Source organism: Scyliorhinus canicula, chromosome 18 (assembly GCF_902713615.1).
Source record: "Scyliorhinus canicula chromosome 18, sScyCan1.1, whole genome shotgun sequence".
Taxonomy (NCBI): Eukaryota; Metazoa; Chordata; class Chondrichthyes; order Carcharhiniformes; family Scyliorhinidae; genus Scyliorhinus; species Scyliorhinus canicula.
This window is the reverse complement of record NC_052163.1, coordinates 109,379,246-109,405,984: the sequence shown is the minus strand read 5'-3', so window position 1 is coordinate 109,405,984 and position 26,739 is coordinate 109,379,246. Positions and strand designations below refer to the sequence as shown.

The following is a 26,739-nucleotide window of genomic DNA, read 5'->3' as shown; positions in this document are numbered from 1 at the left end:
GAAGTTTCACATGAAATCTACAAGACCTGGACAAAATATTTGGAAACATCATAACCTTTTTTTGTTTAAAGGCCCCTCAAAACGGTACTAAAACACGACATCCCTTAATCAGTTTAACGCATTAGGTGTTTAAAGTTTGTGATTATTTTTTTACATGTTTAATTTAGGATGTAAAGTACTAAGATTCTATGAAAATAATCCAGTGAGAGAGGAGTTACACTCTGAATCCCCTGATGTACAGTAAGCATGAAAATGCAGTGAGTTATGTAAAGATTTATAGTATTTGAAAGATGTTCTATTTGTTGGCCTTTATGACTGGTCTGTGAGCAGAAACTGCTAATGATCTGGAAAGATTAATTGAAAAATTGAAATACAGTACTGAATTTTAAACCACGTTGGATAGAAAACTAAACTTCTGTAGTGTCTACTAAGCATTACGAAGAGGTGGAACTGTGATTTTATATATATATATATATATATATACACACACATATATATATATTCTGTAGTAATTTACATTCCCTGTTTTGCAATAAATTTTTTTTTTAAATAAATACTAATGGCTTCTTGTGCATTTGCTTCACATTTTAGTGTTAAAATAGCTCTTTAAGGTGCATCTCTTTGTAGTGAGAATGAAAATTGCTACAGTGAGCCTGCTGGCTGAACTATTCCTGCTTCCAACTGAGTAGTTTTGAGGAGATGGTTTGTGTCACATTGCTTTTCTCCAGAACTAGCTGCATGGAATACTGTGATCAACCATTCCATTTCATTTTATTGGAGCGGGTGAGGTTGCTAGGACAGAAAACTTTCAGTCTCACACTTTGCCCACTCTTCCCCTACCCGCCCAAACAAAAAAGCTATTGGTGAAATGCATAGTTCAAATTGAAGCTGGTTAAATGGCAGCAAAGCAGCCTCTATTGGTGATAAACCAGGAGGTGGGGGGAATAAAATATTTGATATAACGTAGTGGGTTTTAAGCATTATAGCTAATGCTGAATGCATCTCTTGGTGTTTGTCATTGATTTGCATTCCCTTGCTTGCAGAACTGTGGATAAATGCAAGATATTCAGTGACTTAAAGTCTGCTTCTAAACAAATTTAAAGGAGAATAATGTCTTAACTTTTTTTTTAATTGCTAATATTTTTAAAACTTCTTATACAAGTCACTCACCAATGCAGCAGTTTGTTTAATTGAAGAATTTCAATACATTGCAGTCCTTTTAAACAGTTACTGACATTTTATCTTAAAACTGTTATTACTTATATCCTGTTGGATAGAAAAGGTTTTGGGTGAAAGTCTGCCCCATGTTTTTTTTTCCAGAGGATAGCCTCATCTGTTGACCTCTGTACAATGCCCATGACCTTTAGGGTTATAGGTGACCAAGGAGATCAATTTTGGTAATCAGGAAGTCTTTTAACTTTTTCTTTATTGTGTTTATGGAACCACGTGGTATGTTGTCATCTGTTTCTTAAAGTTGAAAGGCTACATTGTGGTGGTATTGATCACCAATTGAGTTTTGCAAAGCAGTAAAGAGCTTTTAAGTGCTTAACTGACCAGTGAATACCAATGTTAATTTCTATATTGATTGGTGATTATCAAATTAACCTTGGACAGATTGGCTGAGCATCTGTTGTAGGAAAATAAAGCTGATGCAAATTTTAGAAACCCAAGTTTTCACCTGCCCCACATTTTTTTTTTAAAATGCCCACCTCAATTTCAATGTTGGATTTTATAAAGCGATTTAAACAATATTGGAATGTAAGTTTACTGCAAAGCGCTATATAAATTTGCCAATATATTTAATTTCTGAAAATACAGTTGAGGATTCAGTATGACTAATCTGAATTGAAGATGTGCACCATATTGTAATTTTGAAACTAAACAACATGCACATTTACATGTTTCAGTTCTTTAATGACTCTGTCTATTGGCTAAGAATCATGAAACAAATAATACCCATTTTTGTGAACCAGTTAAGTTTCCTTTAAATTGATTAGCTCATAGTTGGGACAGGTTAGAACACGTGCATTTCTGTGGACTTCAATGTTTCCACTTTTGTCAAACTGATGGGGGGTACAATTAATTGTGGGTTACTTTTCTCTGCCATCAACCTATGCGCAACAGAAAAAAGTAAGAGCCAAGACATGAAATGAAAATCGCTTATTGTCACAAGTAGGCTTCAATGAAGTTACTGTGAAAAGCCCCTAGTCGCCACATTCCGGCGCCTGTCCAGGGAGGCTGATACGGGAATCGAACCGTGCTGCTGGCCTGCTTGGTCTGCTTTAAAAGCCAATGATTTAGCCCAGTGAGCTAAGTCATGGTGACATTATTCATTTTTAAGTAAAATCATGGAATTTATTATCAGGGATAAACTCAGATTATTAGTGCAATAATAATGTAGCACATTGATGTCAACTTTGATTTAGAAGAAGCTCCTGCTTGACCAATCTTGACTTCTGAGAATGTGACATTCCGCTGGACCTCCAAACACATTGCAGAAAGTATTTTTCAAAGTTCCAAATGAAAGGCCATTGGTTAAACTTGAGTTCAGTGTAAATCTTGGACATGGGTTTTTAATTAATTAAGGAGTAGAAAAACTGCTTGCTAGAGGGGATTTGATTCTTTTTTAAATCTCACCCTTGTTTTCAAGTTCCTTGTTGGACTTCTCCCTTTCTATCTCGAACCTCCTCCAGCCCACATCCCTGTCAGATATCTGTGCTCCTCTAATTCTAATCACTTTAACATTTCTGGTTTTAATTGCTCTACAATTGGTGGCAATGTCTTCAGCTACTAAGGCCCTAACTAAGCTCTAGAATTCCCAACTGTAAATCTCTCTGCTTCTTTAACTTTCTTTTTTAAAATAAATTTAGAGTACCCAATTCATTTTCTTCCAATTAAGGGGCAATTTAGCGTGGCCAATCCACCTCACCAGCACATCTTTGGGTTGTGGGGGTGAAACCCATGCAAACACGGGGAGAATGTGCAAACTCCACACAGATAGTGACCCAGAGCCGGGATCGAACCTGGGACCTCGCCTCCGTGAGGCAGTTCTTTACCTTTCTTACCTCCTTATAAAATTATTCCTGAGGACCTACCTCTGACCAAACTTTTAGTCATTTGCCTTGAACTCCTTATGTGACTGGTATCAAATATTGCTTTATAATGCTCTACTAAAGTTCCTTCTGATATTTGTTTTATTAAAGATGCAAAATGAATATACGTTTTTGTTGGATAAACTAGGATGGTCCAAACGGCTTTTTCATCTGTACTTAAAGCTTTTCATTACAATACCTGAGTTTTGCAGTCATCAAAATGTGGCGGTCTATAATGTCTTGATTTTGTGCCATTTGCTATGTTAAGCACTACAGTATATGAATGCTTGGGCATCTTCAAGATGTATTTGTTAATCTCTTAGTTAAAAAGGTAAACGTGCTTTCTCTAAAAAATATTTTTTCATCTTGCCTTTTTTCAGGCAAGTGTTTGGAGATCAAAATGTTTGTATAGGGCTCTCAAATGTGCATTTGCAATTTGTGAAGTTATTTTGCTACACGTGGGAGAGTGCATATCAAATTTTGTTCTTGGGGTTTGAAACAGTTCTGCATTATCATTCCAGATACTTGAGCACTTAATCTGGGCTGGCATTTCAGAGTGTTGCAAAGTCAGAGGTGCTCCATTTCAGATTAGATGTTAAATAGAGCCCCCATCTAGCCTTTATGGTGGCTGTACACCATGCTAAGAGTGAGGGAGTCGTCCACTTTCCTGGTCAACATGTATCCCTCAGCCAACATCAATGGCACAAGTTGGTTATTATTTCAATGCTGTTTTGCCAGCCCTGTGCTCAGATTGGCTGTTCATACAAGTGACCTAATTTCAAAAGTACTTCATTGCTCTGAACCCCTTTCTGAGATTGAGGTTTTGAAAGCCATAAGCTCTTTTTTTGATATTTTCTTGGAAAGGAATTCAATGTGCTATCATACTGCATTCAATTTGGGCATTTATACAGTGTCAAAATTAGCGAAGCTTCAGTGGGGCAATGGAAAACTACATAAGTTATTGATGGCAACTGAATATAAAAAGCAATGGAGTGCCCAGCTCCTAACCCAGTGTTTGGGGTTGAAATAGAGCTACTAGCCAATGAGCTTTCTTGTTGAATGCATAAATTGAATTTTGTTGATTCTGGAATCTTTCATTCCTTAACTGAAGAAAACCAACAACCGTGCATCAAACTAAGCTTAGCACAGGAATCTTGCCTTTCTTTATATATTTAAGCAGCTCATGAACTGTGACCGAATTTAAATGATCGTTGCTAAATCAAAACTATACCAATTTTGCCCTGGCCTCCTTTTGAAATTGATGCATTATGACACTGCTTTCCCATTTGCGAAATCACGATCATGATAGGGACTGGTTTAGCACACTGGGCTAAATCGCTGGCTTTTAAAGCAGCAGCGCGGTTCAATTCCCATACCAGTCTCCCCGAACAGGCGCCGAAATGTGGCGACTATGGGCTTTTCACAGTAACTTTATTGAAGTTACTCGTGACAAGCGATTTTCATTTTTTTCATTTCACGTTGTCAACCCATGTTTATTCTCGCAAGGCAATGTTCCATTGCACTAGATTTGCAGTTTTGACATTTTGTGAGCCTATATGGAACTGTATTAGAATGTTCTTTAAATGCAGGTCTGCACAAGTAGTTTTCAGTGTACCAAGAACATGCAATAATTCTTTGTCATGTATGCAATAAGTCATCTCTTGTAACTTATTATTTAAGATAATTTGCTTGGCTCTGTATAACACGCGTGACTCAATGGAGCAGGAAGGAACTTAGTAAAGTGCTTCACACCAGTCTCCAGCGAACCTTGGAAAAACTTGATCAGTTGATTGGCCTTCCTCTTCAAGTTGCCAAACAACCAGGGGAGACTAACGCTTTGCGGAACCCCTTCGCTTAGTCTGCAAGCATGACCCCAACATTCCTGTTGTGTGTCATTTTAACTCAGCACCTTGTTCTCATGCCCATATATCCGTCCTTTACAGCGAAGCTCAGAGCACGCTGGAGGAGCAGCATCTCTTCTTCCATTTGGGCATGTTGCAGCTCTCCGGACTCAATGTTGAGTTTGGCAAATTAAGATGCAGGAGAAAGGTCAAAATCTACCCCCCCCCCCATTCTATTTTTTTAAAGGATATTCCATACATATATTACCTCAATTCAAAACACCCTTCTCACACCAAGCCATCTTGTCTTTTGTTCTGAAAGTTGCTACTTTTTGTTGCAGTTTCTACATTCTTTTTCCTCTCAGTTCCGACGAAGAGCCGGTGGACTCAAAATATGAACTCTGCTTCTCTCCTGACAAGCTGCCAGTCCTGAGTTTTTCCCGTGTCCTCTACTTGTATCAAATTCCAGCTGCCGCACACAGTGTTTTGCTTGTCGTTCCCTGTTTACCCTATTTTGCTTGTAGAAGATTCCATAGCAACACTTTGAAAGAGTGGGGCAGTTCATCCCGGGTGTCCTGGCTATTAATTATTTCTCAATCAACACCTGATGATTTGGTCGTGGTCATACTGTTCTCCCTGGGATCCTGCTATGCACAAATTGAAAATGAAATGAAAAATCGCTTATTGTCACGAGTAGGTTTCAATGAAGTTACTGTGAAAAGCCCCTCGTCGCCACATTCTGGCGCCTGTTCAGGGAGGCTGGTACGGGAATTGAACCGTGCTGCTGGCCTGCCCATTTCTTGCATTACAACAATGACTAACTACACTTCCAAGTCCTTTTTTATCTGTAAAGCTCTTTGGACCTTTTGCTCTCTGCTAGGTGTAATTAACAGTTTGAGAAACTGGGTGGATGAATGGATAACACTATAGCTGTTAATTCTTCAAAATAAATTTAATATCTTAAAATTAGGTTCCTCATTGCTGTGTTGCTTTCAAAGACTGAAGCGAGACACATGATGGTATAAAATATTTCCAGGGATTGGAAGCAGATATTAGACATTTCTTGGGCACATTATCAAAAGTTTAAATAGTTATCCAATCAAGTTACATTCAATGATAGAAAAACGATACGTTCAAGGATAAGAAGATGAGAGAGAGAAAAAAATCCCCAAACTGAACAGTGAGGTACAGCTCCAGAGCATTGGTGAATAACAATAAGGAATAGATCGAGGCTTTTCGCATCAGGGAAGGATAAGTGGTGACATTGATAGTCCATAGTGTGAAGTTAGAAATATATGAACTGGATGAGGAGCTTGAAACTCAGTCTCGCTTGAGATTGTACTCATTATCAGAGCTTGCCATCAGCCTCAGCCTCAAATCTGATTAGCAAAATATAGATCGGTGTGCCTGTCGCACATAGCTACTGGCGGAAATTGGACAGAATGGGGAGGGGGCAAAAGAGTCTGTGGGCAAAGAAATAGCCTGGGATATCAATTTCAGGGCGCGATCTTGTCTGGCTCGATCATCCCCAGAATTGCAGCATTTGCTGAATTGGAAATTGCTGGCTTGCATGTATGTGTCCAAAGGTGGCCAGTGATGTTACAGTGGCAAAGGTTTTGCATCACCTCAGTTAGTGGTCAGACATGTGACAGAATGCAGCGGGTGCAAGTGGGGATGATGCCACAGAGAAGGACCCAGGTGAATCACCCCCACCCAGTGGAGGAGGAGGCGGCAATACAATGGGGTCCTGATGTGACATAGAGATGTCTCGTCCTTTCGGGCGGGGACTGCAAACGAGTAGATCAGAAGCTAACATGTAGGGATCATATGTGGAGTCAGGTGGCGATGTATTTCAGAACCTCAAAACAAAAAGGAAATGTAGAGATGGGGGAAATAATTGTGTACGGTGGTAGTTTTGAAAGGATCTGCATCGATTGAAAATGTAAAACGGGGGTAACACTGCTAAACTGAACACCAAAAAGGTAATTCAGTAAAATGACAACGAGAGACAGCATTTTTAACCTGCTCAAACAGCACGTTTTTAAAATAATTTTTCTTGCATCATATGCTTACATTTCTCCGATTGCCCCACCAAACGATGTCATTTTAATTTAGATATATATTAAAATGTTTACTCTGAGTTGGGATTTTCTTGATGGAGGCAGCCAGAAGCTTCAGTGTCCATCACTTCCTGACCTCTCCAATGTTGACCTTGTGAACAAGTCCACATATATCAAGTCATCAAAGCCAGAAAACGCTGGAATCATTCCTGCAAATCGGGAACTTAATTTTTGATTCCAAAGTCTCGGGTCTGCAGTATTTTAGTTTCTGTGGCGACTTCTTGAATGAAGTCCCTCCGAGTTTATATTGATGGTTGTTTAATTGTCCCCACACACTCTGGAGTTTAGTTACCATTTCAGACAGTGCAATGGGGGCACGAATAAGCATTCACAAAATAACAAAATGTGACCGAGAGAAAGAACAAAGTTGGCAGCAAATCCCATTAATTCTTAGAAACACTGGTGCTCAGAATGGAAAATGTGCTAAATTTGGTCAGGGTTTTTTTTTGTCTGGCCAATTCATCCAGCTCACAATAAATTGGCCCTTCTCGTTAATAAGTGTCTTGTAACATGATCAATAAATGTCCCTAACTGGGCGCCCGCCAGCCCTATTCGGCTGTCAGCGTTCATTAGTTTCCAACAAAGTAGGTCGTTTAGATGATCCTTCAACCCTCCCAAATCTCCAAGTCTTTTAAACGCAGCAGATTAGAGCAAGGGCCTTTGTTTTGCCACACGGGAGGATTAGGAAAGATTTGCCGCTAGGAAAGTTGGCGATTTAGTTGCACGTTTATCCCTGAATACCTCTTTTTTTTTGTAATGGTGCAGGTTGCGGATTAGGGTTGCACAAAGCGACTCCTTGTGCAGAATGAACTGATGGGGGAACCTTCTCCTGTTCGTTTGAAAGTGAGAGGGATGTCTGCAGATTTGCCCTCTGTCATTGTTCCCTCCCCCAAACCCTGCTTTCAATCGGTTTCCATATTTCTCGCCCCTTTTTGCAATGATCAGTGGCAATATTAACTTCCCATGGAGCAGGAGGACCGCTGTGTGCTGAACCTTCAGCCCACATTTACTGGGAATGATTTTGTTTTTGCAGCATGGGTTTGCTGATTGCTGTCACCTTTACATGTCCATGTTTCACTTTCTAGGTATTCACTGAACTTTGTTTTTTTTAAACAAGTTTTACATTCCAACGTCAAATATAGTTCACACTGCCAATTTTCGTGGTTGGGTTTTAAGCATTTTTTTTTTAATGCCCACTCTCCTCCCAACTAAAATAAAGTTCATCCAGTTTCAATGTGGCGATTAATCTGACAAACCCCATCGGGTAGTTTAATTCAAGGTCATAGTGGCCTGTCCTATTGTGCAGTGAGGGCTCCTGATTAAGCCAGAGCTAGTTTAACATCACCTCAATGCAGATTGAGGTTTTAATTGCTGTCCGCTCCTGTTTTCGGAAACTTAGATATTTCGGATTTGACCACGAAATGCAGTCATTATGAATGGGACAGAAACCCATTAATTGTCGAGATCTTTATTCTTACTCTGTAGCCAGTCCTTTAATCTGCAGGCCAATTCCCTTTGATTTGTCAGAAAATATATTCAAACTCGAGATGTGGCCAGGTTATGTACCAATTTGGTCTTTCAAAAGTAAGTTTTCTGTATACATGGGTCAATTGGAGATGAACTTGATTTGTCAGAATAAATAACTACAGTTATTGAAGATATGTGCACAAATTGATTTTGTATCATTTTTACGTTTAATTTGTTTTTCAGTACAAAAATAAATATTGGTTGAATATGTAGTTCATCTTGAAGGCTAAATTCACACCAGAGGTGCTTAGAATATTCTCATAAACGCACAAACTTAAAAGTAATACACAGCAAATAAACCTGTCAAAGAAAAACTCAAAATTCTGGAACTACACAACAGGCCATCGGCTTCTGTGAAGAGGAAAGACAATATCACATTTGGTGGTTTCTACCTTGATTGATTAAGCTTCTCTGCCATTTCCCAATCCTGTGGATTAACTTGGTTAAATGTCCTACTTCATTTCACAGAGGTAGAGGAATCAAAATAAGGAATTGAACCAAAGGACAGATTAGAAGGCCATGCTTAAAGCTTGGTTTCAAAAGTAGTTTTTTAAAGGAAGCTTTTTAAAAGAGAAGGGGTTTGTGGAGGAAATGGTGGAGGTGCTTAGACCATGGGGGAGATTCTGTGGGGAGTGGGAACATCAAAGGCTACAAACCACATAGGAGCAGGTGTGAGGCAACTCTGCGCATCCGCCTGCTAAGCCATTCAATGAGATCAAGGCTGATCAGGTTGTAATCTGAACTCCACATTCCCATCTACCCCATAACCATTTGCCCCCTTGTTAATCAAGAATCTGCCCAAACTCTGCCTTAAAAAGATTCAAATGCAATATGAGTGGAGTGGCGGGGGGGTTAATGCTCGTTGGGGAGTCAGAGACAATCCAAACCTGGTTAGTACTGATGCCTCACAGTTCTGATGCCTCAATTCTGGCCTCGGCTAACTGTATGGAGTTTGCACATTCTCCCCGTGTCTGCGTGGGTTTCCTTCAGATGCTCCAGTTTCCTCCCACAGTCCAAAGATATGCAGGTTAGATGGGGATAAAATGGGGGCGTGGTCCTTGGGTAGAATGTGGTGCACACTCAATGGGCAGAATGGCCTTTTGCAACTGCAGGCGTTCTATGAAGTTTGGAACCTTCTCTCGCAAAGGGCGACTGTTGGGGGGGAAAAATATTAATTTGAAACCCCAGACTGATAGATTTTAGTTAAATAACAAAAGATGTGAAGGGGCATGGAGCAAGGGAAGGGATATGGAGCTGGGTCTCACTGGCAGGTACAGATTCCCCGATTCCTATGATTCGTGCAGAGCTGTGTAGCATTCCATTTATTTTGGAAATGAAATTAAAATTGTGTTTGTGACCCACACACAGACCTTGTATCAAACATGGAACTGGAACAAGGCGAACAGCTGATGTGATCTGATTTTGTGTTTCTGTTGCCACACAAACCATTGTTGGGAGGACCTGGGCTTGAATCCCAGATGAGGGATTGACCCACTGCCAATCTCTCTGGCTGGGGGGGGGGGGGGGGGGGGGATGGGACCCCCTGAGGAGTCATTGGTTCATTTATGCGATTGCATTTTCCCCTCAGACCTCCTCTCCCATTGGCTGGGAGCAGGAATTCAGGGAGTTGGCTGTCTTTTCCTGGCCAAGGGAAAGTGAGCGAGTGGCAAGGCTATAAATAACCGTGTCTGGGGGATCGAACCCTCGCTAAACTGTGGGCTGACTCTCGCTGGGAAGATTAAATAAACTCCAGAACCGTGAGTAAGACCCGAGAATGCGGTGAAATATCTGTAAGGAGAGATTTGATCTCAATCCGATTCTATTTGATTGTTGATATATATTATCACGCAGGATTTGAGACATGCTTAAACCTCGTGTACGAGATTAGAAGAAAAAAAAGTGTATTGGGAGATGAAACAGAAGTTTCCAGTTTGAAATCTGGTCACTTATCTCTCTCCCCGGACCTGGAGCGTAAATATTTTTGATCTCTCTGCGGGTTTGAATGATCTGATTTGCTGGGAGAGTTATTTTGTCTGGTTCTGGGCTGGGGTGCTGGATGTGTTACAGAATTGAATGGAAAACAACTACCAGTGTGTTCCCCATGGCCATCCCTGAGTGAGCAGCACAGGGAAGGTGTGGACTGGATCACTGCAGCTGGTGGGAGTGCAATGCTTCCTGAATTCCCTGGGTAACACCTTCCCATTGAGAGGAACTGGAAGCCAGGGCGGGTAAGGCAGGGTCGCTGGGTTTCTCAGTCAGCAGACACCGGGCTGGAGGGGGTTAAACGCCACCGGAGCTGCGTCTTGTCAAACTGACTCCTTTCACCTTCTCCCAGATTCCTCCTGGGAATCCCCCAGGTTGTGACTGCTTTTCCCAGCGCTTTTTAGTGGTTTCTTTCGCTGAGATTTGAAATAAGGTTTGGCCCAGTAAACTTGAGACTTGTGATCAAAAATGCAATATTGTGAGGAGGAAGCTTTGTTCAGCTCCGATGGTATCTGTAATAAAAACGGGTCTGAACTTCTTCAACTCCAATTTTACTGAGTTCTATAATCACTTCTCCAACATCACTGCCACCTGTATTCCCTTGTTATGTGTGTGTGTGTGTGTGCCGTCGATCAAACAGTCAGTCTGGTCAATTAAAGCCCCAATTATAACGTAAGCACTGGGTGACACTAACTATTTCCTAACTAGCTTTCCAACATAGAAAATGAGAGCAGAATAGACCATTCAGCCCTTCTAGTCTGCTCTGCCATTCAATATAATCATGGCTGATCCTCTATCTCGACGCCACACTCCAGCAATCTCCCCATCCCCATTGACGCCGTTGGAGTTGGCAAAACTATCTATTCCTTTCTTTAAATATATTCCGTGATTTGACCTCCACAGCTCTCTGTGGTAGAGAATTCACACATATTCACCACCCTCTGAATCCTGAAAGATGTACTGTTAGGTAATTTGGACATTCTGAATTCTCCCTCGGTGTACCCGGACAGGCGCCGGAATGTGGCGACTAGGGGCTTTTCACAGAAACTTTGTTGCAGTGTTAATGTAAGCGACTTGTGACAATAAAGATTATTATTATGAAGGCCGGTGATAGTGAGGCTCAAACTGCAATATTAGAATTACTCAGAAGGAAATCCATTTGCACTGCTTCATACCTGTAACCTTGCTCTGATCGATATGTCATTTATTTAGAAAGTAATTTACAAAGCGAGTCTGATTGTAGAGAAGGAAATGTTCCCTATTTTGTGAGTCAGTGTATTTTATACCCATAGCTTCTGCTTGGAAATGTTCCTCACTCACAACATTATCCACTTTGGCCCCATTGAAAGTCATTCATGGTATATAGTTGCTTGTTATATTCACTTATCGTTATTCTTACTATGGGACAGCTGCAGACACCGGGTTGTTATTGTACGTCATCAGTACCGCACACTCAGATTGTCAATAAAATGATGGTGTTTTTAAAGTTATTCACATAGAAGTTTCTTTCCTTAGCATGAGTTTGCAGTGCTGAGTTTAGCAGCACAGTGGAGGCTTGTAGATTGTTGCATCTTTGCAGAGTGAAGATGAATGTAGGAGATTTACATACATGTTGCATTGAGTCTGTTGCAGTAATGTTATTAAAATAACTTTAGTTTAAGATATCCAGATTATATGTCTGCTAAAGTTGTGATTAAGGGGTTAAAGGTTAGACAGGGCGTGATGTCACTCATGGGAGGGAACTTGGTCTGTTTTAGTTTACTTTTTCAGCCCTGCACTGGATCTGTTTTCAGTTTCCGAATTCTGCTCTGGAATCTGAGGAAAGGAGTTGTGTTTCTCAGACTGACTTCTGAAAGCTTCTCTCCAAGGAGTTTGTGAATAAATCTGTAAGCCACTAAGTGTTAACTTTATTAATAAGTGGCATTTGATCTGTTTGGGGATTTTGCTTAATTGAAATTTTAGAAGTAGATGGGAAAATAAGCTCAAAATCCTTTCTTAAATTTTTGTAAGGACAGTTTAACTGTTAATTGAAACACTTTTTTTTTCTTGGATGTTAATGTTAATCTTATGTTAATGATAAAGTTTGTTTTAATACAAAAAATCTCTGTCTGTCAGTGGAATCTCTCCTGGAGGTGAAATATCCTTTCCTCAGTTTACAAATTGAAAAATTGTTGTTTTTTTTTGTCTGCTTTCCTAATATAAATTGGAGGCTTGGCTGGGTACCGTGTCAAGAGTGAAGATATAATAATAATCTTTATTAGTGTCGCAAGTAGGTGCACATTAACACTGCAATGAATATCCCCGAGCCGCCACACTCCGGCGCCTGTTCGGGTACACTGAGGGAGAATTCAGAATGTCCAATCCGCCTAACAAGCACATCGTTCAGGACTTGTGGGAGGAAACCGGAGCACCCAGGGGAAATCCATACAGAGACGTGGAGAACGTTCAGACTCCGCACAGACAGTGACCCAAGCCGGAAATCGAACCCAGGTCCCCATGTCATGGGAATGTCACTTTAAGAAATGTGTATCTGCTCAAGTGGCTGTAGTGGGTGGAGCTGAGCTCTGGCTCTGCTTTTTTGTTTCGCTTTGAGGAAAAACTTGTGTGTCTGTTTTTTTAGTTTCGTTTAACTTTTGGAGAAGCTGCAATCACAGCAGGGTGTGTGTGAATCTCTGCAAGCTTACGAATGTCCATTTGGTGATTTCAACATGGTAACTGCTCTCAGTAGCGAATGTAAACCTGATGTGCTTCTGTGAAAAGGATTTTTGTCTTATGGATTTTAAAAGGAAAGTTTAAGGATTACTTAGTGTTAGATTCTTAGGGGATGTATTTGAATTGATGGTTGCTAAGATGTTCACTGTATGTTTTAAAAAGGTTAACTGAGTTCATAGAATAAACATTGTTTTGCTTTAAAAATTACTTTTAAATGTCTGCTGCACCACATCTATAGAGTGAACCGTGTGCTCCCCATACCACAATCTAGTCAAAGTCGTGGGCCAGGTGAACTCCATGATACACTTTGGGGTTCTCTAAACCCTGGCCCATAACACCTGGCTCTGTAAAGCGACAGTGCTAACCACTGTGCTACCAAAGCTGGAGTGTCAATGCAGTGACTATAATTGATAGGCAAGAAGATGTCTTCTGTCTGAGAGGAATATGAATGCAATGGTCACCCTCTGCATTCTCATGAAGCTGCCACTATTCATCTGCTGGATTTATGTTTTGTTGCTGTTACTGGACATTTCTCTCCTCCATAGCGTCTAAAATAAGACTTTTTTCTAAGGCAAAGTTGTACAGCAAACAGCTCACAACCATAATTCTTGAGACTATGGAATGATATTGCAAGTCTTCCCTCAGTTGTTCCGATTTGCCTGAGGGTGTAGGCAACCCACTCCTGCTCCTCTTGGCCCACAAAAAGTTCATCAACAAAGAGCTTCTCTGCCGTGTCCGCCAATTCCCGCTTCCTCTTGGTGGCTGAGTTTCTGACCTTGGGAAATCTGGCTGGCAGCCATTAAATTAAAATGTTTCCCAGGATCTCTGAAGAGATGCGGTTCAATTAAATGTTATCATCATAAACCTTCACTTCCAGAGCAATATAATCTGTGACAGGTTGGTGATGGGTTTCCACGTATTTACCTATTTAATGTCCCCCCCCCCCCCCCCCCCCCCCCCCCCCACTCAACACCTATGATCTTTCTCAAGTATTGTCCGGTTTGTCCAAATGTTACATTTAAAGTTTTATTAAAATGGGCTAGATTATCTATGGAAATTAATCTGGAAAACTGGACTCATAAAAATCTTGTTTCTAAATGAACTTTCTTAAGTCTATATTGGATAGAAATGGATTTGATTGTAGTTATAAAATGACGTCTCCTGACTTTGAGTTGCTCAATTGCTATTGGAGAATGAATACTTGACATTTTATGTTTCACAACCTCAGAATTCTCCAAATGCAGTTAAGTACTTTTTGAACTATAGTCACTGTTGCACTGCAGAGAAATTTTGCGGGAAACTTTGCTGCCAATTTGTACATAGCAAAGTCTCAAAGGTTACTGATAAAACATTAGCCACACTGTACCCGAAAATCAGCTTGCTGCGGTGCAGCGTGGCCGATAGAAGCCGGGTGACCCCACCCCCGGGATCTACCTGGCTCGTAACGCCTCGCGAGATCCAATGCGATCTGGCGAGACGTTGCGAGGTGAACCCTGCCCATTTTTAGCAAATGTGGATATTACAGCAAGGCAGCTAGTCTCACTTTAATGAGCAGTTTCCTCAGTTACCTGAAGAGTTGGGATCTCCACAAACGGGGACCAGATGGAACAGCACTCGTGGCGGTCTCCCAGGGATTCAAAGGCCCTTAGGTCCATGCCCTTTGGGCAGGGTAACATCCTGGCACTGCTGGCATCCTGTCAGTGCCAGCCTAGCACCCTGGCAGTGCCACCTGGATGCCAGTCTGGCACTGGCAGGGGCATGGCCAGTATACCAGGTTGGCACTGCCAAGATGGCACGCTGACATTTTTAGCATGGGTGTGGGTGCCCCGAGGGGTGTCGGGGGGGGGGGGGGGGGGGGGGGATGTGGGGGTAACCGGGTTAGTCATCCCTAGTGCGTTGGGCCCTGGGGTTGGACAGGGGTTGCTTCGGGGGTCTCGGAGATCAGGACGCCATTTTTATATCTCTACGCTACACTGAGGAATTCCGGTAAGCGGAGGCCCTCGGTGTGCAAAACGGGATTACGTGCGGCATCGGCGCCAGGAAACACGCGGCTAAACGTGCTTGTTATGGGACTTTGTTCCCATTTAGTTAATCACGCCCAATATGTTTAGCTTGGGGATAAATATTGGAAAAGGTCATTGAGAGAACTCGCCTACTGTTTGTCAGATATAATTCGGCCATGGGATCCCTTATACTGACCCAAGCAGACAGACAAAGGTTGAATTCTGAATCTAAAGGATTCTTGCAGTTTAACACTAGGTCAGTGCACTGAAGCGTTAGCCCGGATTGTGTGGTCAACTCCCTGGGGTGAGGCTTGACTCGCAACCTTGTGACTCTGGGTGCGAGAGTTACCACTGAATAATAATAATCTTTATTATTGTCACAAGTAGACTTACAGTAACACTGCAATGAAGTTATTGTGGAAAGCCCCTAGTCGCCACATTCCGGTGCCTGTTCGGGTACACAGAAGGGAGAATTCAGAATTCTCAGCTGGTACGGGAAATGAATCGGCGCTGCTGGCCTTGTTCTGCATTGCAAACCAGCTGTCGAGCCCTCTTGAGCTAAATCAGCCCTTAGCTAAACCAGTGATCTATCAAGAAGTAGAAAGTTCATGTCTATTAATGAATGCTCTGTCAACTGAAAACCTGTTCAACTAACTGCAGTACAGAAAATAATTACCATTCTGTCTCCCCTCGAACCAGTGCAGGCACAAGGAGGAGGTGGGAAGATGCCAAACAAGGGTAACACTTAGTGGTTAATACTGCTGCCTCTCAGGGACCGGGGACAGCCCCCCTACCTTGGGGGACTGTCTGTGCGGAGTCTGTACGTTCTCCCCGTGTCCGTGTGGGTTTCCTCCGGTGCTCCGGTTTCCTCCCACTGTCCAATGATGTGCGGGTTAGGTGGATTGGCCGTGCTAAATTTCCCCTTCGCGTCCAAATGTTAGGTGGGGATAGGGCGGGGGAATGGATCTAGACAGGGGGCTCTTTCAGAGGGTCGGTGCAGACCTAATGGGCCTCGGTCTGAACTGTAGGGATTCTTTAAAATATCTACTGCATCAAGAAAAATAATTCCATTTTTTTTCTCTTTTAGGTGCTAATTTGGAAAGTATAAAGAGTTAATTTCAACTCTCTGCATAGCAAAGTGTCCCAAATAAAATGAACGCGGTGTATTATTACAGAGGGAACAGCCATCGTCTGCAGAGCATAAATTCGCTGGCGGCTGGGTTTTACCTGTACCACCAGGGGAACGACCAGTTGCAGCAAATGCAGTCAGGAGAGCAGCAGCCATTCATTCAAACTCTCACAGTGGCTGAACATTTAGCTGGTGAGTGTCCATCTTTCTGGCACTGGGTAAGAGAGAAGGTAATGAGATTGGAACTGATGACCATCATTCAATTGCTTTATTAAGACTCGGACTTTGCAACTTTTTTGATCAGCTTTTGCCTCCGGAGTTGTCACTTGTGCCTCGAAACCTGGTGATAACCCAGGGCACCTTTATAGAATCTGGGATTACCTGTCCGGTAATATAGCCACCACGCTGTCACTTCATTATCACATTTCAATTGTCATTTCAGTTGGTTTCATTAGAAATTAAGTTGGTCGTTTTCTGTAATGGACCATGTTATTTTCACAACCACTCTGCATTTTCAGTAACTTTTCTCCTTCCCCTTTCAACATCATGCTTCCTGAAAGTTTCTGCAATGGGTCATTACCGAGGTCAACCCTTTTGAAGAAGAGATTCTGGATATTCAGCCGAAATATTTGACTTTGTCATTATATTAGCCATTGTTCCTTTGTTGCTGTGACCGTCTTGTCTTTTCTGTCTTATTTTCTTTTTGATTTTCGTTTCTCATTTTAATCTATTTTTTACTCTCAAGTTTACTTTCTCTCTTTACGCTCTCTTTCTCTCTCTCTCTCCTCTCTCGCTCCTTCCTCTCTCTCCCCTCTCTCCTCTCTCCAACTCCTCTCTCTCTCTCCAACTCCTCTCTCTCCCCTCTCTCTCCTCTCTCCCCTCTCTCCTCTCTCTCTCCTCTCTCTCTCCTCTCTTCTCTCTTCTCTCTTCTCTCTCTCCTCTCTTCCCTCTCTCCTCTCTTCCCTCTCTCCTCTCTTCCCTCTCTCCTCTCTCCTCTTTCTCTCTCCCCTCTCTCCACTCTCTCTCCCTCTTTTTTCTCTCTCTCTCTCTCTCTTTCTCTCTTTCTCTCTTTCTCTCTTTCTCTCTTTTCTCTCTTTCTCTCTTTCTCTCTCTCTCTCCCTCTCTCTCCTCTCTCTCTCCTCTCTCCTCTCTCTCTCCTCTCTCCCCTCTCTCTCTCCCCTCTCTCTCTCTCCCCACTCTCTCTCTGCACTCTCACTCTCTCTGCACTCTCACTCTCTCTCACTCTCTCTCACTCTCTCTGCTCTCTCGCTCTCTCTGCTCTCTCACTCTCTCTGCTCTCTCTCCTCTCTCTATCTCGCCCCTCCCTCTCCCCCCTCTCCTCTCTCTCCCTCTCCCCCTCTCTCCCTCTTTTTCTTTCTTTCTCTCTTTCTCGCTCTCTCGCTCTCTCTCTCTCTCTCTCTCTCTCTCTCTCCCTTTCTCCCTTTCTCACTTTCTCTCTTTTCAGGGACGACACACTGAGGTTTCCCTCTTGCTCTGTTCCCGCCCATCAAGGTGCAAGTACCCACACTGTGTTACTAACCTCTCCTGGCACTGTGGAGTAATCTCGGAACTCAATAAAGATGCAAATATTGGCCATAAATTAAATGTCCTCTTATATTTTATGACAATCCCAGGCTAGACTCCAATAGTGACGGGGAACTGGACAGAAACCCCAATATTTAACTTTAATTTTGTAAGACTGTGAGGAAAGGATACCTCACTCCAGGGGTGATTTTACACAAACTAGGGATGTGGTATATTAAACAAACTTTATTACAACAGAGTATTAAAATATCTTTAACATCACGTAAAGAAATAGCTTAAAATTAGCCCTTGCACAATACATTGACGCAATAACCCTTAACTGCTATCTTTACGTCCATTCAAACAACAGAACCATCTCAAATCTAAATCCACTTTTAAATACAGTTAGCACTCGGGAATACCTGCCATATCGAGGTGTCTTGGATACTCCACTTTGAGAAAAAGAGATCTTTTGCGACCGCTTGAAGAACAATGTCAGAATAATGCCTGTCAGAACAATGCAGGATCTCCAGCTGAAGTCTTCAGAAACTGTCTTCATAGTTTATCTTCCAGCTCCCAACTGAACTCTCTATGGGGGGGAGTCTCCCTATTTAGGGGGTCACTGGAGGGTCCCCCTATTTAGGGGGTCTCTGTGGTGGTCCCCTATTCAAGAGTCTCTTGGGGGGGGGGGGGGCTGATTGGGTCACCCCTGTACTTGGGGTAAGGGAAGGGGGTGGGGGACTGATTTGTGATGTGAGGACTTGGGTGCTGGCCAACCACAGGACCTCACTATCTGGCCGCTCACACACAATAGCAGGAATTCCTCATAATCCTCACCATGCATAAATTAGTTGGGCGAGGGATAGTGAGTTGCTTCCTGATCTGTACTCCTAGAGAGCAGATCACCTCCGGCGGGAGAACATTGGGCTGGATTCTCCGGTCACCGATGCCGAAATCGCTGGAGAATCACAGTTCAAGACCAAATTGGGGGTGGCGCAGCTTTCGCGATGCTCCGTCCATCCAAAGCGGCGTATTGACACCCTCAGGACATTGCCTGAGGCAAGTCCCCGATGCTCCGCCCCCGACCGGCGGTCCCGTGTGGTCTCATCCGTCGGGAACGCGGCATGGCGGCTGCGGTCTCAGTCCAGCACATCCACAGTCAGGGGAGGGCCAATCCGTGGGTAGGGGGAACTTTACCAGGGGCTGGGGACACTGTGGGGGAGTATTTAGCTGGCCAAAGGGGGGGGGAGGGGTATTTAGCGGGCCTGGCCTGCGAGCGGCTGGTGTCATGGTTTAGCTCACTGGGCTGGTTTAGCTCACTGGGCTAAATCGCTGGCTTTTAAAGCAGACCAAGCAGGCCAGCAGCACGGTTCGATTCCCGTACCAGCCTCCCCGGACAGGCGCCGGAATGTGGCGACTAGGGGCTTTTCACAGTAACTTCATTGAAGCCTACTCATGACAATAAGCAATTTTCATTTTCATTTTCGTGTAGCACGGCGCAACCGCTGCAGGCTGCCACCAGGCGCATGCACGGCCACAGACCTGGCAATTCTCCGGGTTGTTTTGGGTGCTAGAGCCAGATGCTGTATGCTGCCGGCATGGTAGCCCCGGCCAAAGGGAGGATTGGTGACCATTCCCACACCGGCGTGGGGACATAGCCTCAAAATCGGAGAGTCCGACCCATTGTCTCCCAAATGGATAATTTCCCCAAATGTACTACTCCCCAGGGAACCCTCTTGATCCAAACAGAAATCCATTATCCCAAGCTTTTACGATGCTTTAATTGCACCTCTGGCTCCTAAAAAGCCTAGCTGTCTTGCAGACCAGGATTTTTAAAAACACACTGCAGCAGTCGTACACACTAACCCAGACGTTTAAGCCTCACTGCACCAAATTCATATAACATGATATATCTGAAATTCCTTTGTTCATCACAGCTGTACTATGTGTTATATTTGGACGTGGTAGAATACTGATTGCGGCACTGTACTAGAAACCTAGAGGTCATGAGTTCAACCCGCAACGCAGTTGAACTTGATGCAATACATTTCAAAATTTTTTGGGTTGGCATCTGAAAAATCTCCAATGACGCTTTTAGCTTATATTAAAACCAATCTGGTTTACCAATGATCTTCTCAAAAAAACACCTCCCACTCTCATCTGGTCTTTCCTGTACATAATTCTACGGTGATGCCTTTTAATGAAATTGGAAGTTTGTAAAAAAACGATCACTCTAAGATGAACGACTCCCACAGAATCAGTAACAATAAATATCAAAGTCATTCACATCTACAATTTTTTTAAAAGTTATGCAAGGACCACGGCTGGTCTTCAATAGTGTAAAAAGTGGTGCCACCCTTGCTTAGGAAGACAGAATTATTCAGACTTTATTTTACTTAAACTGATGTTTATTGATGTCTGGCAGAAATAATCCTAGAAGCGAGATATGGCAGTTCTCACCAGAAACAGAGGCGGAGCAGAACTGCCTTTACCACCCAACAGCTGGAGGCACTGGAGCGAGCGTTTCTGAAAACACACTATCCTGATGTGGAGATGAGGGAGCGGCTTGCAATGTACGTCGACCTGCCAGAGGCACGAATTCAGGTAAATTCAGGGAAGGTCAGAGAGTATAGGGTGCCTGATATAATTCCTGGGTGTCAACCTTCTGGTCGCATTATTGCACGTCTGAATACCAAGATTTCCCCATTCTGAAACTGCCCATTGTTGGGCAGGAACATTGCCAGTTCAATACCAGATAGATTGCTATATTGTCTATGGATTCACAGTGCCAGGGACCCCTGTTCGATTCCTGCTTGGGTCACTGTCTGTGCGGAGTCTACACATTCTCCCTGTGTCTGCGTGGGTTTCCTCCGGGTGCTCCGGTTTCCTCCCACAAGTTCCAAAAGACGTGCTGTTAGGTGAATTGGACATTCAGAATTCTCCCTCCGTGTATCCGAACAGGCGCCAGAGTGTGGCGATTAGGGGATTTTCACAGTAACTTCATTGCAGTGTTAACGTAAGCCTACTTGTGACAATAATAAACATTATTATTAGGACAGCTATATTTGCTATAAATAGCTACATTATCATGGTGAGCTATTTTATCTGTACATAGTTATATTATCTATGGATAGTTATATTACCTATGGATATCTATATTATAGCGGATAGTTATATTATCAGTGGGGTGGATTGAAAGGAAATTGTAACATTGTCCCCATCCTTTCAATGACGATGCATTCCTGCTAGCCAATTAGCGAACATAATCGATCAGTGTGGAAAATGTCTAACGATGCTGGACCTTCCAGCTAAATTAAATTGAGAAAATGTCAATGTATTTTGTGAGACGAGTAGTTCCCATTTGTGTTTTTATGAAGAGAAATTGAGTATACCTACAATAGTAAATTAGCTCGTATTCAAATTTGAGGAACAGTTGTAAGTAATTATGATAATGTTGCTTTTAAAAGGAGGGTTGGAGCCGATTAGGGACTAAAATGGGGATTTACACATGGAAGCAGTTGACATGGCTGAGGTACTAGATGAATACTTTGAATCTGCCTTTACCAAGGAAGAAGATGCTGTTAAAGTCAGATTATTTGAAGAGAAAATATTAACGTGGCTACGGGGAATAGGTGAGGAGAATTGAATTAGCTGAGTTGCTCTTGCAGAGAGCTGGGTATGATGGGCTGAATGGGCTCCCCTGTGGCTGTAACTATTATATAATTCTATATTTTATCCGTCAATTCTATTGGCATGTTGAAATACTTTGGAAACTGACTGTGAGATGCCTCATGGCGAACACTGGTTTCTACAATAATTTTGCAGATTTAACTATCTATAAATTTATATCTCTCAAAATATTGGGCTCAGTATTGCTCCCAAGCCAGTTCTACAATATCATCAACAGAACTCGTAGAATCCCTACAGTGTAGAAGATGGTCATTCAGCCCATCAAGTCTGCACCGACCCGCTAAAAGAGCACTCTACCTAGACCCACTTTCCTCCACCCTATCCTCGAAACCCGACCTAATCTTTGGATGCTAACGGGTAATTTAGCATGGCCAGCTCACCTAACCTGCACATCTTTGGACTGTGGGGGCGAAACCGGAGGAAACCCACGCAGACACAGGGAAAATGTGTAAAGTCCACACAGTCACCTGAGGTTGGAATCAAACCCGGGTCCCTAGCGCTGTGAGGCAAACGTGCTAACCGCTGTGCTACCTTAAAGGTGATCCATGACTTAATGAAAGATATTATGCATCAATAATTTTCTCCGAAAAGTGGATTAAATCTGATTCCCAAAACGCAAACAAAATTATTGGAAACTCAAGTAATTGAAAAATGGAATGTTACAATTTAGTTGCTTGAAGCCAGTGAGGTGGAAATAGACAGGCAGGTGCAATTTCCAAAACTTTGGTAATAGTCCTGGAATCTTATTGAATTTACCCGGGATTTGCTATTGTTCCAGTCACCATAAATCAACAGCCCTAACTTTGTTTGATTTGAATTATGCATAAAGGTTATGAATTAATGTCTGAAATCCAGCACTTTAGACCAATCATGGTCTGCGCATCTGTGAATTTCTGATAAGCCACTTGCTGTGTGTAGGTACTGCAGAGCTATTGAAAATTCTGCCCAAATTTGTATTCCTCATCCACACATGATCCCTATTTCCATTGTGCAAAATGCATTGACCATTATCATTCTCACTCTCTTTTCAGATACCTTGCCATTAGTGAGCATTGGCGACCATGCACTTTCCATGTTGATCTATGGTTATGCTTGGCAAGGAACGGCAGTGATTTGCTGTTGCCTTCTACAGGTTCTGCCGCACTTACCACCTGCCATGGTGCATTAGCAGGATTGGCAGGTTGATAATCAGACTGTTTGGCCACTGTTTAGCACAAGTTCCGGAGTGGGACTTGAACCCAGAGCTCTGGCTCACTTGATTATACATCCTTTAAATTCACGGCAAAAATAACATTCCCCTCATAGACTCAATCGTTAATGCAAATCAGGATGATGATCTTGAAATCGATGCAAAGGCAAGTCAGGTTCCTCACCGAAGAAGAGTCATGTTTGACTCGAAACGTTAACTCTGTTTCTCTCTCTATAGCTGCTGCCAGACCTGCTGAGTTTTCCCAGTTTTCATTTTAGGGCCCTCCCAGCTGTCTGCTGGGAATAAGCTGATGGGTGAGCAGGACTTTGTAGTTGAATCTAGAGGTAATGTAAGTGTTGATGAGAGTTTTGGCAGCAATGCAGGTGAGGTGCATTCAATGCAAATCCAGGCCTTGAATAATCTAATTCTGAACCGAGGCAACTTAACGTAAGGAAACAAGTTCCTCATGCCCAAAGCCACAGTCTTGAGGAGGAGACCGTTTGCCAGGGAGGTAAGTATTTCCTTTGTAAAGTCCTTAAAGTAGGAATTGAATTGCTTTCGGATTCACCAGAAACATGGCTTCTGGATTTTGGCCCAAATGTGCTTCACAGATTGAAAATGACCGTCGGAAAGACCGAAACTATCTGTTGAATAAGTCGATGTCTTTAAACAAAAATACAAATTATTCACCCGATTTAGGTCTGGTTCAAAAATCGACGAGCCAAGCACCGTAAGCACCAACGCATTTCAGAGAAAGATGGGTTTGCAATGGAATGGATGAAGAAAGGTGACGGGAGAGAGAGAAAAATCAAATTGGAAAAAGACAAACATCCCATCCAACAAAAAGACCGAGAATTCTGTGACTCCGTGGACAACACATCTACACCTGTAATTCGGAGCATGACTCCGGCTCCACGACAGCTTGACCGAGAAAAGCCAGCCAAGCACATTGTTACAGCAAACAAACGTAAGAAGCTGAAACTGCATGGTTTCAGATTCTCTCTTCAGGCTGTATGTTGTTGTATGTGTGATTTGTATCTATGTGAAATGTTTGTGTACAGAATGCAATTTCATTCATCTTGCGCCCTGTTGATGCGCTATCAATTGCACACAAAGACTCGAATCGGTACAAGAGAGGCTTTATTACCGTGAGATGTTTCTCCTTCGACTGCAGCTGGTAGAATGGCAGCTCTCGAGAACTCATGAATATTTATACTGCTCCCTGTGGTTGGAGCTAGCCGGCAGGGGCTACCGACAAACCTGTAGTACAGGTACTGCTGTACATCCCCTAATACAGGCACACACATATTTACACAGTGGTGGATCACCACACCTGTTATCATGATTTTTAGTTTTGCCCAAACATTTCCACGCTTTTGTTGTCAATTACCTTGTAGTAAAGTAGCAATGCATCAGAACTGTAGAGTTACGGAATTATATGAGCCACAAGCGATGAACAATTTTTGATTTGTTGTGGATCTGCTGTGGAGTTCACTGGGGTAGTGATTGGATCGTGCGCCTGTTTTATGGGTTTAAAAGACGCAATTTCGGGCATCATCAACTTGTGCCATAAGGAGGCCTGAAAAATATCCCACTTGAAATGGAGTCACATTATTTATCAGGCACTCCCGGCAGCTGCCTATAACACACACTGGGCCTTCGACCTGTGTAAGCAGGGCCTCTCATCCTGCTTTAGGCTATTACACTGAAATTGATCTGTGTTGAGTGGGGCAGCTGTTGGATCTGCTTGGATCTGGATGCTTCAGGGGTAATAAAAGGCCGTATGCAAGTTTTGTCTGTAAACATTGAGAGAAAACACCCACTTCTACTTAGACCAGGCAAAAATTGAAAGAAGTTCTGTTTCTAAATTTAATACCAGCTCAAGAACATGAAGCAATATCTGACAGTTGAGATGTCTGAAATCTGCCGGCATCACCTAAAAGCAAGGCTCCAACAAACTTCTTTTTATAAATTTTAGAGTAGCCAATTCATTTTCTTCCAATTAAGGGGCAATTTAGTGTGGCCAATCCACCTACCCTGCACATCTTTGTGTTGAACATGAAACATACAGTGCAGAAGCAGGCCATTTGGCCCATCGGGTCTGCACCAACCCACTTGAGCCCTCACTTCCCCCATATCCCCGTAACCCAATAACCCCTCCTAACCTTTTTGGTCACTAAGGGCAATTTAGCACGGCCAATCCACCTAACCTGCAGGTCTTTGGAATGTGGGAGGAAACCGGAGCACCCGGAGGAAACCCACGCAGACACGGGGAGAACGTGCAGACTCCGCACAGACAGTGACCCAGCGGAGAATCAAACCTGGGACCCTGGCGCTGTGAAGCCACAGTGCTATCCACTTGTGCTACCATGTTGTGAGGGCGAAACCCACGCTAACACGGGGAGAATGTGCAAACTCCACACGGACAGTGACCCAGAGCTGGGATCGAACCTGTGACCTCGGCACCATGAGACTGCAGTGCTAACCCACTGCGCCACAGTGCTGCCCTAGCTCCAACAAACTTACAGGTGGCCTGACTGGCAATGCAGATTTGGCACAGGTCTCTATGCTGCTAAATTAATCATCATTGTACTCATTGAATAACATGTGAATTAAACTTGACTGAAGTTTATGGATTGTGCAAGTTTTAAAATCTTGCCACGTGAGGTAATTATTCTACTGGTCCCTTTTAAAAATAAGTCTGCCTTGCATCACACCTGAACTGAGTGTGCAGGTAGATTACTAAACAGTAGAGGGCGACACCGCAAGTATTTGAACTTATCCTCGGCCAAAATTCATAAGTGTCTTTTCCATTAAATACCAGGAAACAGAAATCAGGTATGGGTACTGTGGTGATTGTCCCTTTAAGGGCAACCCAGCAGATCCAGTCAATCACCACCGGTATCCTGACTAATTTTTTTAAAACCTGATTCCATTTAAGGAGAGCTATGCACCATCCTCAGCAAAGGGGTCAGGTTAAAGACTGATATTATCCATGGGGAGGTCTGCGAGAGAAGGCTAGAATCATTCCTTCACCACTTCAATGAATTATTCCATAGCTATGCTGAGATGAGGGCAGCATGGTGGTGCAGTGGTTAGCACTGCTGCCTCACGGCGCCGAGGTCCCAGGTTCGATGCTGGCCCTGGGTCACTGTCCGTGTGGAGTTTGCACATTCTCCCCGTGTCTGCGTGGGTTTCACCCCCACAACCCAAAGATGTGCAGGGTAGGTGGATTGGCCACGCTAAATTGCCCCTTAATTGGCAAAAAAAATTAAGTGGGTACTCTAAATTATTTTTAGAAAAGCTATGCTGAGACGTGTAGTTTTCATTTGGAATCTTCCCGTGTAACTATCTTTAGGCTATGTCGGGCTTGGTCATGCGTGAACCCCGGTTTCATTTTTTCGTGGAACAGGGGGCATTTCGATTTATCGTCTTTTTAAAAAAATAATCTTACCCTCTGAATAATATGTTTCCTGCAGGTCCCACTGAAAAGATTGGGCTCATCGATGAAAACGTCAGCATTCAGCTTCCGGAATATTCTCCTCTGCAACAACATGGTGCAGATCTCCAAGATCAAATTCAGCGTCACATGGCTTTGGCGAGTGCTTTTGTGCCAGAGTCCCACTATGGAATCAGTGCTCCAAATCTGAATGTTAACCCGGCACCCGTCCTGTACCCCTCGTATTACCAGAGGGTTTCCCGTACACTAGATACTTGTCCCGCCTCACTCCTTCACCATTCCCATAAATTTTCAGACTTGATCCCGAAACCCAGCAGCCTGGGGAGCCTGCGGCATTGCAAGCAAAGGGTCAATGTGCTGGGTCTTAACCTCCAATACTAAAGAATTTGTATTAATCACTGAACCTGTGGCTCTCAGACATTTTGTATAGTGAAAAAATAAACAAAAATAAAATGAGTTTGCAATGAAA

General features: G+C 43.1%; 1 protein-coding gene across 4 annotated transcripts; it reads left to right on the top strand.

Annotated features, from left to right (window-relative positions):
• Positions 1 to 1,314: 1,314 nt before the first annotated feature.
• LOC119953768 (diencephalon/mesencephalon homeobox protein 1-like) lies at positions 1,315 to 26,739 on the top strand. 4 transcript variants are annotated; one of them, XM_038778383.1, is made up of 5 exons: positions 1,315 to 1,397; positions 16,366 to 16,599; positions 20,357 to 20,535; positions 23,510 to 23,777; positions 26,290 to 26,739. In XM_038778383.1, exons 2-5 carry the CDS (start codon positions 16,431 to 16,433, stop codon positions 26,649 to 26,651), a joined length of 978 nt encoding a protein of 325 aa, XP_038634311.1. In that variant the 5' UTR covers positions 1,315 to 1,397; positions 16,366 to 16,430; the 3' UTR covers positions 26,652 to 26,739. The 4 variants fall into 4 exon arrangements, with proteins under 4 accessions (XP_038634311.1, XP_038634308.1, XP_038634310.1 ...); XM_038778380.1 differs by lacking the exon at positions 1,315 to 1,397 and adding an exon at positions 10,230 to 10,337; XM_038778382.1 differs by lacking the exon at positions 1,315 to 1,397 and adding an exon at positions 10,236 to 10,370.

Coding starts and splice junctions, on each gene's coding strand:
- LOC119953768 (XM_038778383.1), top strand. CDS start 16,431: ATGAACGCGGTGTATTATTACAGAGGGAACAGCCATCGTCTGCAGAGC. Junction 20,536..23,509: donor TGCCAGAGGCACGAATTCAG/GTAAATTCAGGG, acceptor CACCCGATTTAG/GTCTGGTTCAAAAATCGACG. Junction 23,778..26,289: donor CATTGTTACAGCAAACAAAC/GTAAGAAGCTGA, acceptor TGTTTCCTGCAG/GTCCCACTGAAAAGATTGGG.